The following is a 15,745-nucleotide window of genomic DNA, read 5'->3' on the forward strand; positions in this document are numbered from 1 at the left end:
TAATTTACACAATTTGCTCTTATCTCAAATGTATTTGATCAGTCAGGTATGCACCAAAGCTACGAGGATAATGTAGCTAATAGTGAGGTAAGTCTATGCCATTTATAATCTTTTTGGTTGACATAGGCTATTACTGAAATGGACCCCTACTCCCTCAGTACTGTGCTATATGGATTCTACTGAACTAGTTCAAACCGCAGTCCCACAGTCAGAGAACCTAAAACAATGAGTAAACAAGCCTTAAATGTTTACAAGGATCTTGTATCTCGTAAATAGGATGACCTATTTAAACTCAAGCCATTCACTGAAATAGTAATAAGGTAAATGCATACAAAATCATAATTTGTACTCTATTTTCTATTAGGAGGCGGTTGTCCCAAAACCTAACCCCTAAATTTGAACTTGAACAAATAATACTTACATTTTCTACTTTTTTGCTTTTTAAAGATCTTCTTGATTTCTTTTAAAGCGAAGTTGAAAGATTTAGATTTATCATGAATTTCATTTTTAAATACAAAATTTAAAAATAATACTGTCCCATGTTTTTATGTGACTACCGAAACACAAGACATTTTAGTCTGTAGGTGGAACCATATTTCAGCCAAACCCCTGCATTTTTGAGCCAGAGCTGAGATTGCGTCCCTGATCTTCATGGCCACATGGTGAGGAGTCAGAACCTATTATTTTGAAGTAAAGGCACCCCTGAAAATCAGTGTGTTAACATTAATGATTATCAATACTGAAACAAATATTTTCTTTTTGTGTTTTAAATGAAAAATATTATGATTTTTAATGATCAATAGGAATGTTCAATGACATATTTTAATACAATAAACATTGTGGCATGCACCACAAACATATTTAAGGTATAACATCCAAGTCAGTTAAAAGTTTAAAATATATTTTTACATCTGAACCAATTCAGTACTCAGAATGATCAATATAAGGGGAATGATTTAGTTGGCTAAATTATATAAACTAAAAAATATATCTCCTTAATACATCTGTATCAATGCCACATTTGAAGTCATCTCAAGACTTATCTGCTTACTTGCAGGCAAAATAGACAAAAGGGACATGGAACAGGTCAGCAGCCAACTCTCCAACAGTATATTAAAAAAACCCTGCTGTGTCGAACATGTTCTTTAGCCTGTGCAGCTCACACTGCGAATTTATCATATGCTTCAAAAAAGTGCTACAATACAGTCACCAAGTCACTGACCAACATGTGAAAAACTTACAAACGTGTCCCCGGTTCTCTGACAGCATGAGTGAGGCGTCTCTGCGTTGTCCTCAGAAGCCACATTTCATTATGCCAACCATGACGTGTTCATCGTGGAAGACAGGTCTCCTCATGCCTTATAATCTATGGTATGCTGTCATAAAAACCTCTTCCTCACTCTAGGCAAGCTAATCATGCTATGTTTGTAACCTAAAGTTCTTTTTCAAGCACTCATTTTGATATCTCACTATGGGATATTGTGACTTCCACATTGCCAGACAAGCCTATCTTGAAGACCAACTTCTGGACAGGGGCAGTCAAACTGACATGTTTGTGTTTTTTTTTCTTTCACAAAGATGTGTGGCGATGACCAACATCTGCCGTGCAAATCTCTTCAACGGAAATACCTCGAAACAAAGCCTAAGACGAGGCCAGTTAGCGCTTGCAACCCATTGTTGGCATAAGCCAAAGAAACAGCCTCCATGATCCAGTGTGAGAGGTGTTGTTTTGTGATCGGTTTTAACTAATTGAGGTGTGGTCCAGGACACGAACAACTGATTAGATTTTCTGAATTCCGCGCTTTGTCCACATATGCACGCAGCGCATGGACTGGACAGAGCATGTTAGAACAGACGCTGCTGTTCTTCAGCTGAAAACAGGACAAAAGGCAAATAATTCAACCAGTGGCATGTTAGTGACAGATCTATAATTTTGGGAACAAATGAAGGGTTAAGCTTCAGTAAAACCTTAGAGCTCCCATGCGGGAGCCACTTAGAGAGAGTAGCTTTAGACTCGATCTGAAGGCTCAAACGGAGGGTGAGATGGTGCTTCCAGCAAAAAGTGTCATGGAGCAGCCAAGGGTTTAGACACTGGACTAAGGCGCGCCCCTTCATGAGCCAACAAATAGGGGGCTTGTGGCCCGCCATTGTATCCCCAAAACTTACGTGGCAGGCTGAAACAGCATCCAGGTATACTAAAAAAGTAGAGAAAGTTCTGTCCTTATCCAGTAGCTCTTGCAAGAATGCCAGGATCATAAAGACGAAACATTGAAATGACGATGCCTCAGACCAGTCTTCAAATATATGGCATTTACCATCATAAAGGATTCTTGCAGATGATACTTTGGCGTTTTGAATGCTTGAGATCGTGTTTTGGCAGATGCCCTGCAAAGGTCAAGTTTAACCTGTCATGGGCCAAGCCCAAAGTGTCAGGCACTCTGGATGAGGGTGAAAAATCTCTCTGTGAGCCTGAGGCACAAGATCCCTGCGCAGTGGTAGAGGCCATGGCTGTGCGCATAGGAGCAGAGTTAAGTCTGCTATGCAAGGTTTACATGCCCAGCGAGGGTTCAGCAAAAGGCCTTTCTCTCATACCCTGGCTAGATTTTGAATTTATCAGATCCAATGGGGGAAAAGCATACCGAAGGGTCCGTGACCACTCGTGTGCTAGTCCGTCCACCCCCATTGGGCATCCTGGTAATGCAAGACAGTAGGAACGAGGGCATTGTGCATTTTCCCTGGATGCAAATAGACCTATCCTGCTCAAGTGCCCACGACAGAATCATCAGCTGCTCCTGGACAGTAAATCTGCACCCATTAATGGCAAAAGATGAGAGCTGCTCCACACAATGTAACCCTCCCAACACACATTTATCTATATATGCCACCACAGTGGAGCTGTCCATCCTGACTAAAACATGGAATACCCTCAGGAAGGGAAAAAGTGTTTTAGTGCAAGTGACACTGCCAGAAGTTCTAAGCATTAATGAACAGCACATCATGTGTCGGCCCCAAACGCCGTTGATTTTTCTGTGTGGTACCCCAAACCCACTAGGGAGGCATCCATAGTGATTACTTACCTGGTTAAAACTGTGCCCATTGGCACACCTGTCCTCATGAAAGTGAGGCATTTACAGGGATGCAGAGCAGCCGTCCAGGTCACTGAAACCATGACACAGCATAGCCCCCCCTCCTTTTTTGGGCACCAGAAAGCACCTTGAATGAAAGCTGCTTTGGCTCTCGGTTAGAGGTACAATTCTTATTGCTCCTTTGTTTAGCAGCAAGATTATCTCCTATGCGGACTCCCTAGCCTGTGACTGCACCATCCCATTGGAATGTAGCAGGGCAACAGCAAATTGAAGCCAATAACAACAACTTATGGTTTTATCTTTAAAACCCAATTTGAAGTGACGCGTGTTCACCAACACTGGATCCTCTCGGGAGCCAATGGGCGGGTCATTGGTCTGTGATAGTGCTCCCTCCAGTTGCCTGAATGGGATTTGCATCCTAGGATGCTTCGTTCTTATGGCTCTCATCACAGTTGGAGCCTGAGCTCCATCCTGTGGTGTTATTTGAGAGTGCAAGTGAGTGCGCACATATAAGCTATATGCCTCTTCTATACAAACTTTTTTGTCCAATGAAAAAGAATTTTTCATTTTAATTTGGTTGGCTGCACACTGTGCAACAATTTTATTAAAGGCGGGCACTGGTGTGTGCTTATGAGACTCAGTTGTGGCTCTAAATGGCTTTTTTGGTCTCTCCTCCTCTTTATGCAGTCCTGGGCTGTGGGCACCGTTGCAGCCTCTGCACGCCATTTGTAGGACAGGGAACATGCTATTTGGAACAGGCTCAGTAGCGGAGCTTCTGAACAGGGAGAGACTGGTGTCTGGCTGCCCCTTTCTCTCCCATCTGAAGGTAGTAAGCTAGGTAGCACGATTCTTTTTTCTTTAATCCACCCCAAGTAATTTTTTAATCCACCCCTGGGCTCTGGGGCTTTGTTCTGTCCCTGGGCCGCAATCTGCAGTGGTGGTTGGCACTTTGGGATCTGGTATGCTGGTGGACATGCATGGTGGCTGGGGACTGGGCTGAAGAGGCCTTTGGGGTCCACAGCCACATCTAGCAGCTGTGTTATTTCTTTGTGGGAGAGACAAACTGAGCCATTGTGCTCATTCCTGAGCTACCATCAGGGCCAAGGCTCTCCCTGAGGCCTGAACTGCACCCCTATGCAGGTCTGTGACCACACACATTTCATCCTACAATATAGGACTGAGCGAAGCTGTTAAATCTTCTTTCAGTTCTGCCTGGCAGGTTATCAGCAAAGTTGATGCGTTCAGGGCCCCTACAGACACGGCCACAGCCTTGTAGCTTTTTTCAGCCAGGGAGGACTTAAGACAATCGGCTCTGGAGGGTAGGGTGGGGTCTGTTAGGGTTATGGAGGACTTCTGGGAGGAAAAAGGTTAGATGCAATGAGGGGCTGCACAGGGGGCAGGTGAGAGAACCCATTGCTCTAAATCTCGACTCAGTCAAATGCTAACCCTCCCTGGATGGGGTTTTTAGCTGAGAAAGGATTGCTCCATGAATGTGTGGCAGCATTACAGCTCCTCTCTTGTAGACATCATGCAGGTTCATACAGGCGGTGGGGTATAGTGGTGCATTAGCCACGCTGCACTCACTCCCTGATGCTAAGGGCTTTGTAGCCTGTGCGGAGGGAATGAAGGACTTGTCATCCCCCTCTTCTTCTTCAGAAATGAGAGCAATGAACTCTTTCCCCGAGTAAGAGTCATCTGTGGCCATGCGGTGCAGAGCCGTTTAGGCTGGTGTCAAGCTGATCACCCCACCTAGCTCCTTTTGGAATGTTTGCTGCTGAATCCAGTGGTGGGAGAATGGTTGCTCTTATCATCAGATCTTTACCCATAGGGCTAGCTTGGAATTCTAGCCTGCAGACTCTTAAGGGAAAAACGAGCACAGCGGTCACACTTAACCTAGGGATGCTAACGCAGCCCTAGAAACGAGGCGTAAACTGAGTGGGTGTCTATGCTCAAGATCTTATTCCCACAAATACATATCTTGGTTGGGGCATCGCACTTCTTCATGGTGAGGGAAGGGTCCACTGATGACACGTTTCTGTCAGAGCATAGTGTCGTAGCTAGCTAGCAGAGGCTACTGTTTGGAGACAGGATAATCAACACTTCTCTGAATGGATGAGGTGATGACTGAGCAGGCAGCATTTGGTAACCAAGTGGTTAGTTTACTCTGGGAACAATTCAGCCTGTTAGCTGTGTTTGCCGTGTCGGAGAATAGCTTGCTTCTGAGATCAAGATAATGTTTTAGACTGATTTTATGGCAGCGCACCATAGATTATGAGGCAGGAGAGGATCCGTCCTCCACGGCGTACACGTCACGGTTGCCAACCAGTCATAGTTGCCATAATGAAATATGGCTTCTGAGGACAACATGGAGGGGCATGTCCCATAGTGACATACCAAAACGAGTGCTTGAAAGAGGAATATATCAAGGTACAAAAATGGTCCATGCTAAGTCTCAAGAAATACCTGTCCGATTACTCTGAAAATTAGTCAATGCTTAGGGAATGCCAGAAGCAAAAGCATGTTCTACTTGGACCTGTTTAACTAAAATAAAATACATCTTAGTGTTGCGCTCTGTTCTTACCTAACATATCACAAAGGTGAATGTTTAGGCCGACTACTGTTATAGTAATATCTAAAATGCTACAGCAGTAAATAAACACACAGTCCTCCTGAGTTCAAAACATCTACATTCTCTCAATAAACTGGACATCCACTTGACCTTCAGCTACACAGGGGTGTAAATTGCGCTTTATTATTATAATTTGGTATTTCTTTTATAGATGATTCATACATGTCTGGAGTAGTATATAAAAGTGCATACTTGTTACATTTCCTAGAAAAAAAACATACTTTATACTCCTTACATTTTTATTTAGACTTTTAAAGTACCTGTTTCAAATATTGAGAGCCAGGTGATCTTTCTCTTTTTCTCTTGCCGATTAGTTGAGTTCTTTTGCAGTTTAATTTGACCTTTTTATGAATGTAGTTGTTTTCATATCACTGTAAAATGAAACTGCCCACAACTATGCTAGTTTGTCTTTTTACAAAACTAGCACCACCAATTAGTCACATCACATAACTTGACATAACTTACAGGTGTGAACATTTTTGTACACATTGCAGACGTTTTAGTTGCTGTAATGAGTAATATGATCAGACGACACAGGCCTGTGCAGACAGATCAGTCTTGGTCTCAGCCTGGCTTTGAGATATTACATTAGCATGTATATAACTAATTTATTGTCAATGTGCAAAGGAAAAAATACATTTTTATACCTAATTTGAGGACAAAAGCTGTCTTTTACATTGAGTAAAAATGTCATGAAGAAAAAAACAATAGTATTGCTTCAGAATGACTTAAAATGACTCACTTAAAGTCACTTAGATTAAATGTTATGAATATTTTTGCCATGTCAAGTTAGCATGTTAGAGATAAAAAAAATTAACTGATGATTATTAATTTTAATTATAATATTTAATAATATATCAAATACTATGATATATTACATTAATGATATTATTATTTAATAGTGCTAGAAGAACAACACCAACGGCTCTCACTAAGGGATTCCTTATGTTTCAGGCCTTTAAATCATTGTCTAAAAAGCTGACTTTGAATATAAATCGCCTGATGTGTTCCACAACTCACTATGAAAAGTGTGACAGTGACCTCACAACTACATTGTAATAGATGGAAATATGAGTAATTTCCCACTAATGGGCTTATACAGACTGTCAACAGAACGAGGATATACAAAAATAAACAGCACAGTTCAACTAAATGCACTACCCACATTTTCAACTTGAACAATAATTGGTGGATGAGTGCAGTGTTTGTCTTTATAATTAGTAAAGAAGCTTTAAGGAATGGTGTTGCACTGTTAAAGGACAGACGTTTACCTGCTCAAGACTCTCAATGATGATGGCGTAAATCTCCAGATAGCTGAAGGAACTCTCCACCTGCAGCGAGACATTTTGCAGCAGTCAATGGCAAACACACACAGCGAGTAAAAGACGGTGACTCATAAGTTAATGAGTGACAGAGAGCAAGAGGAGGGGGAGAGGAACAGGACTGCTTCATGAAACTCAAACACAGAAGCAGGGCTTAGAGGACGCTGTCCTTGGCTGCGGTCACCTAAACATGAAACTTGTACTTCTACTTTTCACAAGCAGTTCCTTTCCCGCAGGCTGTATCCACAGTCACGGATAACACAGTGGAACTGACTGGGAGTCAGGTGCTCAAACTGTTGCACCTGTATGGCTTCATACTGTCGCTATCATACTAAAACCTCTTGTGTCTGCAACTTCTCAGAATTTAGAGCCTTCTTGGAGAAGAGGGATTCCACCTATATTTCGAACTTCATGCATTATTAAATGGTTAAGATGTCAACAAAGTCTTCCAGAGTGGTTTGATGCGAAATGCTGTGTTCTAGAATCTTTCAGTCAGAATTATTCACAGTGGTGGTGATAGGAACCAGATGTCTGAAAAGCTTAACATCTTTAAAAGCTTCCTCACAGAAAGTTATTATACAGATTGGAATAAGCTTTTGTTTTGGAATCAAACTTTTTTTCCAGTTCCCCAAAGAAATTTACAATAGTCCTCAAAGAAAATGATAGTAATCAACATTACATATACAAACTCAGATTACGCATAACCAAGGACTATAATGGTCAATGTGAATAACAAATAAAAATGACTTATCTCCTGTTTTCTTTTACTTAACACTAGAGACACTAACACTATGCCTAGTCCACAAGTCCTCAGTGTTCACTGAGCGTGCTGCATTTTTCATGCACTCTGCATTTGCTCTGGGTTACTGTTCTACTCTTCTTTCAGTTCTAACAATTTCCTCATTCTCACGTAAAATGGTTGTTAATGTGTTATTGTTTCAAGCACCTATAAAGTATCTTCCTTATATTTCTTCTCCCTCATTGTCCACTTTATTAGAAACTTCCTTAACCTTACACTCACTGGTCACTTTAGTCCAGTTCACTTACAGCTTATCTTAGCGTCCATTGTATGGATCATTCTGCTGAACTGGTTCAAAGTCAGAGCTGAAAACATGTTTTAGACTTTTAACTGACTTGGACTTCAGACCAAAATGCTTTCACTTTAAAAGACCCTATACCTTAATTATGTTTATTTCATTAAAACAAATAATCAAACATTTTTATCACTACCTAAAGAATCATAACACTAGCAGAACTTTACTAAATGTGTCAGTAGTAAAAATCAGAGCAGAACTCAAAAATGCTAGCCAGCACATGGCTAGCAAACAGCTCTGAACAGATATACACACATACAGTGCCCTCCACAAATATTGGCACCCTTTGAGCAAAACAGGCTGTAAAAGCTTTCTTTATTGCTTATCCTTGTGATTCTTCCATTAAAATATTACCAAAGTTATAACCTTTATTTGAAGTACACCTGAAAAAATAACCTAAATCTTATGAAATTATATTTCTTAAATGTGTGTGTGCGCAATTGTTGGCACCCTTTCATCTAATACTTTGGGGAGCTGTTCGCAAAGATAACAACTCTGAGGCTTCTCCTATTGTCACGATTGGCCCCTCCCAGTCCTGTCCATGTGTTCGTGTTGTGGTTTAGCCTGGGTGTTCTTTGCTTTGTTTTTTTAGTCCAGCCCCCTCATTTCGTGACTCCACCCCTGGTTGTTTCCACCTGTGTTCCCACCTGTTCCTCAGTTACCCTTATGTATTTAAAGCCTGTGTTTTCCCCTGTCTGGTCGCTGGTCTTTGTTTGATTTGTTGGAGTTTGATGTACTGGTCTGTACTGTGGTTTGTTCTGTTCTGCTTGATTCTGGTTTCTGTCATGTCTGCCCCCCATCAATCCGTGTTGGATCTATGACCCTGGACCATTTAGACGATGACCTTGGATTTGCCCATAATAAACGTTGCTTATCTCTGCATATGCATCCGCCTCCTCACTCCCCGTAACACCTATAATGCTTAATGAGACTGGAAAACACATGGCAAGTGATCTAAGACCATTCCTCTATACAGAGCTTCTCCAGATCCTTGAGATTCAGAGGTCCACGGTTGTGGATTCTCCTCTTCAGCTCCTCCCACAGGTTTTCTAGGGGATGTCCATGGCAAAACCTAAACTGTATGATCAGTCAACCATTTTAATGCTGCTTTTAAGGTGTGTTTTGGATCATCATGATCCAACCACAGCCCAATTTAAGCTTTCTGGCTGAGGCAAAATCAAGTTTAGATTTAATGTTACTTGGAGTCCATAATACCATATATCTGAACAAGCTGTCCAGGTCCTTTGGCAGAAAAAGAGCCCCATATCATCACAGATCCAACACCATACTTCACATTGGGGATGAGGTACTTTTCTGCATGGCTTTGATGTTTTTGGCCAAAAGCTCTATTTTGGTCTCATCTGAACTTATTGAACACCATGTCAGTGAAACACCAGGCAAACTGTAGGCGCTTGAGTTTGTTGGTCCTTGACAGCAGAGGCTTTCTTTTGGCAACCCTCTCAAACAACTTGTAGTAACGTAGGTCCTGTCTAATTGTATTTTGGGAGACATTCTGACCTCAAGACCTAATTAATGTCTGGAATTCCCCAGCTGCGATTCTTTGGCCACTCTTCCTCAATGCGTGTGGGGTCAGTGTAGACATACATCCTCTTCCTGGCAGATTCTCAACACACCCAGTTGCTTTAAACTTCTTAATGATTGTGTTCATAGTGGAAATGGGCATTTTCAACTATATACCTATTTTCAACCCTTTGTCTCACGTCACTGCTGTATTTTCTACTTTTTCCCATAGTGATGGATGAATTTGGCCTGTGGGTCACATAATATTTATACATGCAGTGAAACAGGAAATCGAGCATGACCGTTTGTGTTCCTAATCAATCAACTTTAAAACATACAATATGAATTTGATTATACTTAAGCTAAATTTCAATCATACAAATTCACAGAGGTGCTGATAACTGAGCCATACCTATATTTCAGACAAATATTTATTTCTTGATACAGTTTAGTATTTTCTTTCAATTGTACTTCAAATAAAAATCTTTGTTAATATTGTAAATGAAAGATCAGAAGAGTAAGAATGTTTTTTACAGCCTGTTCGGCTCATGTTTATCAGGGTGCCAATACTTTTGGGGAGACACTGGAAAATCAATAAAACACAAAAAATGTACCTAATTACAGAAAATATGTGTTTCAGTAGTGACAATTCTTAATCTAACACACTGATTTTCAGACTGTGGGAGACATTTACCTCAAAACAACGGGATCTAACTGTTCATCACGTGGTCATTGAGAGACATGTGGCTAGCAGGAGGCTGTATATCAAGAAATGGACACTTTATTAGAAACACTTACACCTACTAACACCAGAAGCTGGGTGGATGACTCCAACAGTGACCTACTTCACTGTTTTTGCGGTGCTACATGCAATTCTGCACTCTGATCCAACACTTTCTGCTGATATCAGCCCAAAAATGATACCTATTGGACTGCGGCCATCCCTAGTCTCAGCAGTGGGTTTTTTCAATGTCACTGCTAGGGTGAGAGTGGTCCACCATCCCAAACCATCCAGACAAGAGAGAAACTGATTAATGACTAAAACAATCACTAAAACAAACTGTGTATGGCAAAAGATTGGCTACAGCTCGGAACTGTATACAGTCACGGTGGACACATATCCCTTCTGTTACTGATATTAAAAATTCAGAATCGGCATCTGATATATTTTCTTCTTTAAAAACGACAGCTTTAAAATGTGCTATTTTTAATGGGAGATCTTCACTTAAGATGAACATCTAAGTGTATGCTATAATGCTAAACCACTGCTGAAACACTCTTACTACCCAACAGAAAGAAAAACACAGCAACATCACATAACATGAGTGTGTTCTGTCTAAGGCTCGATTTGTTACGGGACTGGAACAGATTCAGTCTTTGTTACGCTCCGATATCCGACCACTTTCTGGTCATATCAGTACAATACCTGTGTTACCTGTACTAAACAACTTTTTTTTAAATGTACAGAATGTCTTGAATAGATCAACTGGTGGGGCATCCCCGGTGCTGACAGCACATGACTGAGGTGTCCTCGAGCAAGACACCTAACCCCCAATTGCTCCCCAGGCGCCGTGGATAGGGCTGCCCACCGCTCCGGGCAAGTGTGCTCACTGCTTAATGTGTATGTGGTATTTCGCTTCACGGATGGGTTAAATGCGGAGGTGGAATTTCCCCGTTTGTGGGATTAAAAAAGTATCACTTAACATCTCAAACCCAGGAGTTGAATCAAAAATCTGCAGAAATGTGCTCTCTGTAGAGGATGTGTCAACCTATTCTCACCAAACAAAGCATGTCATTTGACCAAGGCACCCAAAGTTCTGCATAAGACTGTATGGGGACTGTTCTACTGAATTCAAGCTGCAATCTCACAGTGAAAAGTAAAACTATTTTAAAAAAAACAATGAAATGTACTCAGATATTTACAAGGATTGTGTTATGATCTATTTAAACCTGAGGCTTTCACTGAGATAGCAATAGGCTAAATATATACAAAATCATGATTTATATAGAGAACCTACTATTGGAAGGTGTCTGTCCCAAACTCTAACCTCTAACTTTCAACTTCAACTAAAAATATGTATATTTTGGGGTTTTTTTATATTTATCAATGTTTTATTTTTCAAATGGAAAAAAACTTTATTCAAACAATGCTGCCTCACACTTTCATGTGACTACCGAAACAGCAGAAGTTTTAGTTCATAGGCAGAGCCTTATTTTAGCCACACCCCTGCATTTTAAAGCAGGAAGTGAGACTGCATCGTCGTCCTTCATTACCACATGGTGAACAGTTAGATTCCATTGTTTTGAAGTAAATGTGTCTCATAATCTGAAAATGGGTGGAACATTAAGAATGATAATTATTAATCACTACTGAAACAATAGGATTTTGTGTGTATTACTGTTCAAAAATGAGTTTGCCAGTCATGTACAGGCTAGCATTGAGTTCTGCTCAGAATCACCTAAAATTGTCACTACCAAAACATTTTAAAGTTTCAGTAGTGTTACGGTTCTGATAAAATGGAACGTTAATAATTTATTTTACTAAAATAAAGCATAATTAACATGTCCGGTCAATCAAAGCAAAAGGACTTAAAGTCCAAGTCAGTTAAAAGTATGAAATGTGTTATGAACTCTGACTCTGAACCAGTTTAGTAGAATGATCCACATAAGATGTTAACTAATTCAATTCTTACTAGGTGCGTATAACACACAATTCACAGAACTGAGTTCATAATTCAATATTCCCACAATATTTTGCGCAACATTTGAATGATGCGAAATGATGACTGTTTTATTTTGGAGATTACTGTTTTACTGATGTGATTAGAGCAGGGTAACTGGAGGAGTGTGGCATATAACGTGAGCATGTATTGAGGTGCTAGTTGGTGCAGATTGTTTATAAACTAGATGTTCAAAGAAGGCAGTTACATTAAGTGCCATAATTAACAGAATGCACATTGCCCCTTTTTCTTACAGAAATAAAACTGTACTTCACTCAAGTCAAGAGAAATTAAGGAAACTGTACACCAACAGTTGTATGCAAAATTTTAGAAACCCATTGTCAAATTATGTTTTGTTGATTTTTAGGGGAAAATAAGTAAACACATCCTCTATAGAGAACACACTTCTCCGCATTTTCATACACAATTATCGTATACTTGCTGAATTTAAAGCATTGGAAAAGATAAAACATAAAATACAGCCCATGCAAAAGGTATGACACATTTAATATTTTGTTTTATTGTTTTCCCATATGTTAAACTCAGCAAATTAACAGAAAGTGCACTCCTTGTAGAGGATGTGTTCATTTATGTTCACTTAGAAAACCAACAAAACATGTAATCTGACCAGGGATGTTCAAACTTTTGCATACAACTGCACATGTGCATGTTATTTTATATAATCATCATATTGTGTCAATATACAGGACTATAGGGCACGCTCATTAATATATTTACACATTTCCTCCAGCTAGACACCTGAGTTCCTGTTATTTTATCTAGTATATTGTCATATAATATGGAAACACATTTTAATACTTTCTGATTCTAATTACAACATGAAGAATAATAATCACATGTATTCTGAAAGTTGGCAGACTTTAGAAGTCATGGCCCTCCCTACTGCTGGAAGTATGAGCCCGAATAGGAATGTCCAGCTTTTATGCACGCAGAAGTTTGACCAAATATAGAATGGCATCCATGTGCTTTTTGTCAAATATTTGTTAGTCTTTGGACGTTTGTTTTTTTAATTACTATCAAGCTAAACTGTCTGAAGCAACATTTCTCAACCCTGGTCCGGGAGGCCCACTGCATTGCACTGTTAAGTGTTCTCCAAGTTCCCATCCAATCAGCTCTTGAACAATTCCTTGTTTAGTAAATGAGCCGATTTTAAAGCAGGTAAAGCACTAAAATATGCAGTGCAGGGGCCTCCAGGACCACAACTGACAAACACTGGTTTAGAGGTCTAAAGAATTTACAGGTCGCAAGTATAATCAGATAGATCGCCTCTAAAATTCAAACGCTCGCGACAGGGTGAAAGCATGTTCAGAGTGGTAAATCTCCAGCAGCAGGTTTGATTACCCATGCTGTCCACACTACAGTGGTTCGCACCTGGAGTTTCTGGAGCTTGCAGTTGATAAAGGCTTTAAAGGCCCTAAAGCATCATGTTTCTTGCGGCATGTTGAAAACCGTTTGACTATGTGCTCATTTTTTCCACCAACCACTGGATTCAACCCCAAAGCCTTCTCATTATACAGTCTCAATAAACCTTACACTAGTTTTGTACTTAATGCTCAGGACAGCTCTGTCTCACGCACCTTCACTGGTTGCTTGCTGTGGAACATGTGAGCCCTCCACTGAGTCATTACCTGTCAGAGCAAAAGAAAGAACAGAAAACAAGAGTGCGATAGAGGCAGCTATCACTGTGAGCATGTGAGCAGAGCTCCACCTGGTGGTGCAGTAAGGAAATATCAGCTAAACAACAGCAGGGTATTGCTAATAGAAAGCAGTCCTTTGGCTAATTTCTCTAGCTGTGCAAATCCTTGTTAACTAAAAATCATCTTTCTGATAACCTAGCAAATATTATGCGAGCATGATAAAAAAAAAAGAAGTTAACTCTCATATGTTCATATGATTCATCCAGGGCAAATCAGGGCCAACGTGGAAAGAGAAAGCAAAACTTGTAAGTTTTACCAGCAAAATGTATCAAACACTACAGCCATTATCTCTGGAAGTGTTCTTACACTATAGGGTAAGGAGGTTTTGCAATTGCAACTGTAACAGATAATCAAGTAAAGAGCCAATTGTTGCAGTACTGAAAAGAAGTCCACTGTTAAGACCAAGATGAAAATGAAAGCTCAACTTACTAGAACTCTGCCTTCTGACCGGTCCCTGGATTGGTTAAGTTGCACAAGCCTCATAAACCGGACTTTCTGAGGCCTCAACAGCTGAATAATGGCATCTAAGTTGCACGCACACATCATATATTCACACATTGGTCAACAAGTAGACAATGAGTGAACAAGTCATAGTCAAACAAAAAAACGTAAATTTATAAACACACTTCAGAATTACAATCAAATGACTGTCTGCTTTAAGAAGCTTACAGCAAAGGAAGCAGCATTAAAGCTCCATACCTTTCAGACAGAAGGGAACCTCTGCCTGCGAAGCCATCGTACCTGCTGCGCTCCGTGTGCGGGAATAGGGTGCAAGAGAGGCCAACGAAGGCAGATTTTACAAAGTGCAGGTGAAACACACACACATCCTGCTGCATTGTGATTCATGCTCACCACGAAAAACCACAGATTCTGAGACAGGATGTGACACCTACAGTCGTATTATACACACCAGCACCTCTTGCACAAGAGCCTCATATGCTTTTACGCTGCTACACTGCAACCTTCTGAAGAGAAACACCTAAAATTAGATCTCCTTACAGCATCATTAAAAAAAGATCCTAACCACAGCCGGTCAAAGTTAATAACTCCTTTGTTTCATATCTGCCTCAACTCTACCTTCACTGAGTGTTTTTATACTTGTTAAATATTTCAGACACAAAAAACATAAATACAATCAGTAGGCTATTCGCATGCACTTTCGTTTTAATGGAAAGATGAGATGTGCATTTTGTTTCACTAATCACTAGCAATGCACCAATACCACTTTTTCCCTTGTGATACCAACACCGACACCAGATCCTTACCACCAGCTAATACCAAGCACTGGTGCTGAAGATAACTAGCTTAAAAGTCATTATATTTATACAGTTCCACTTTTTAAATATTTTATTTCCGTAAACACTGTGACCGATGTGACAAAGAAAACACACAAAGCTTGAATGCATGTTTACTTGTTGGATTATACATACATTTAGGTTCAAAAGTCGGAGAGCACATGGAAATCTTGGATTATATCCATATAATCAGCCCTGTAAATAAACAACAGAAAGTTTTAGATTTTAGAAAAAAAATGTAAAACAAGGAAAAGTTATAATCATTAACATCAAGTTTCTGCACTGCTTCTAGGTCACTATTCAAACCTACACAAATTTATGAATCGAGCGTGATGAATCGTGCGTTATGAATCATGTTCA

At 40.2% G+C, this 15,745-nt stretch overlaps 1 protein-coding gene across 1 annotated transcript in view; it reads right to left on the reverse strand.

Moving 5' to 3' along the window:
- Nucleotides 1–14,870, reverse strand: part of carmil2 (capping protein regulator and myosin 1 linker 2) — a 78,899-nt gene extending 64,029 nt beyond the window's left edge. Inside the window, 4 exon segments of the mRNA XM_017704202.2 lie at nucleotides 6,987–7,046; nucleotides 13,971–14,021; nucleotides 14,520–14,614; nucleotides 14,790–14,870. Of these exon segments, the coding sequence (XP_017559691.2) occupies nucleotides 6,987–7,046; nucleotides 13,971–14,021; nucleotides 14,520–14,614; nucleotides 14,790–14,826 (243 nt within the window). The 5' untranslated portion in view covers nucleotides 14,827–14,870.
- Nucleotides 14,871–15,745: the final 875 nt, after the last annotated feature.

This window comes from Pygocentrus nattereri, chromosome 7 (genome assembly GCF_015220715.1).
Source record: "Pygocentrus nattereri isolate fPygNat1 chromosome 7, fPygNat1.pri, whole genome shotgun sequence".
NCBI lineage: Eukaryota > Metazoa > Chordata > Actinopteri > Characiformes > Serrasalmidae > Pygocentrus > Pygocentrus nattereri.